This window comes from Oryzias melastigma, linkage group LG21 (genome assembly GCF_002922805.2).
Source record: "Oryzias melastigma strain HK-1 linkage group LG21, ASM292280v2, whole genome shotgun sequence".
Lineage (NCBI taxonomy): Eukaryota > Metazoa > Chordata > Actinopteri > Beloniformes > Adrianichthyidae > Oryzias > Oryzias melastigma.
In genome coordinates, this window is record NC_050532.1 from 19,547,109 (window position 1) to 19,548,349 (window position 1,241).

General features: G+C 43.0%; 1 protein-coding gene across 3 annotated transcripts in view; it reads left to right on the plus strand.

Moving 5' to 3' along the window:
• The window catches only part of agps (alkylglycerone phosphate synthase), a 25,775-nt gene that overhangs the window by 18,966 nt on the left and 5,568 nt on the right, over positions 1–1,241 (plus strand). For all 3 annotated transcript variants that reach the window (XM_024287285.2, XM_036209798.1, XM_024287286.2), the window contains exon 17: positions 583–672. In XM_024287285.2, the coding sequence (XP_024143053.1) occupies positions 583–672 (90 nt within the window). The remainder of the gene's footprint in view (positions 1–582; positions 673–1,241) is intronic.

Below are 1,241 nucleotides of genomic sequence, written 5' to 3' on the forward strand. Positions count from 1 at the left end.
TTTTTTTTTTAGATTTATTTCTACCCTGCGTCTGCTTTCTCCCTCCGTTAAACGACTCTGCTGATGGAAGCTTTACAGCTGTGCTGACACGCGTATATCAGAGGACACTGGGGCCAATGCGGCGCGCTCCGTGTGAAGACCGTGTGATTTTTCAGTCGCACATCCATTTCGTGCGATCCCCTTTTTCGACATGTTTTTATTATCACAACAAACAGGAGCATGTGCAGCTCCCTGTTGTGTAACATGCCTGACGGGGGAGACCAAAAGATCGGGCACAGAGGCGAGCATATGTGCCTGGCTCATTACCCATCCTCCTCCCCATCCTCCACACGCCACACACGGCTGCACATGCTTACGACTGGCGGCCATTTCCACACCAGTGGGAATCTCTCGCACAGTGGTCGTCACGTTTGTCAGTCTGTCGCCTCCTCCTGCTTGGCATCCTGCCTAATTCTGAATTTTAATAATTTTGTACCACAGTTTAATTGATTTTTAAAGTGTGTTTCCCAATCTTTTAAACACAGAAGTTTTCATCAGATTCTTGTTGAGTTTAAAATATATGTATATTTCATTTGTTTTCAGGGTGTTGGATATTTGCAGGAATGTAAAGGCACGCATCGTTTATGAGTGTAAAGACAAAGGAGTTCAGTTTCCGCCTTTATCCACTTGCAGGTAACAAATACAAACATTTTAGATGTAGATCTTGAATATGTTTGATAAAAACTTGTCTGCATATACAGGTTTTGGCCCAAAAGTAAGATTTATTTACTCCACATCCACCTTTAAATTTAGTTTATTCATCTGTCATTCCATTGTGGGACTCTTAATTTTGTACGTTTTATAATTTTTGCTACTTCTTTTGGTATTTTTTTATTAAATAAAATCTACCATAAACACAAATTAAAAGGAGATTTTTATTTATTCAAAATCTGAATAGAGTTAGCCCCCCCAGACAGACAGACGGATGGACAGCGCGACAGACAGACGGTGAACCGGTTGAGGTGCACCAGGCCGCCGCTCACAGATTGCGGACAGATTACACTTCGGCCTGATTATGCTGCAGCCATTCATTTCCCGGCTGTGCTCTGTCACATGATGGATTTGTCCATTTAACCTCTAGAACAGTCAGAGTGCCAGGTGATGGGCCATGTCAAATGAACAAGGGCTCTGCACCCCGCTGCTCCACAGGGAACGAGGCCACAGAGGCAAACTGGAGGAGCTTTTTTTTTTTTTTTTTTTTT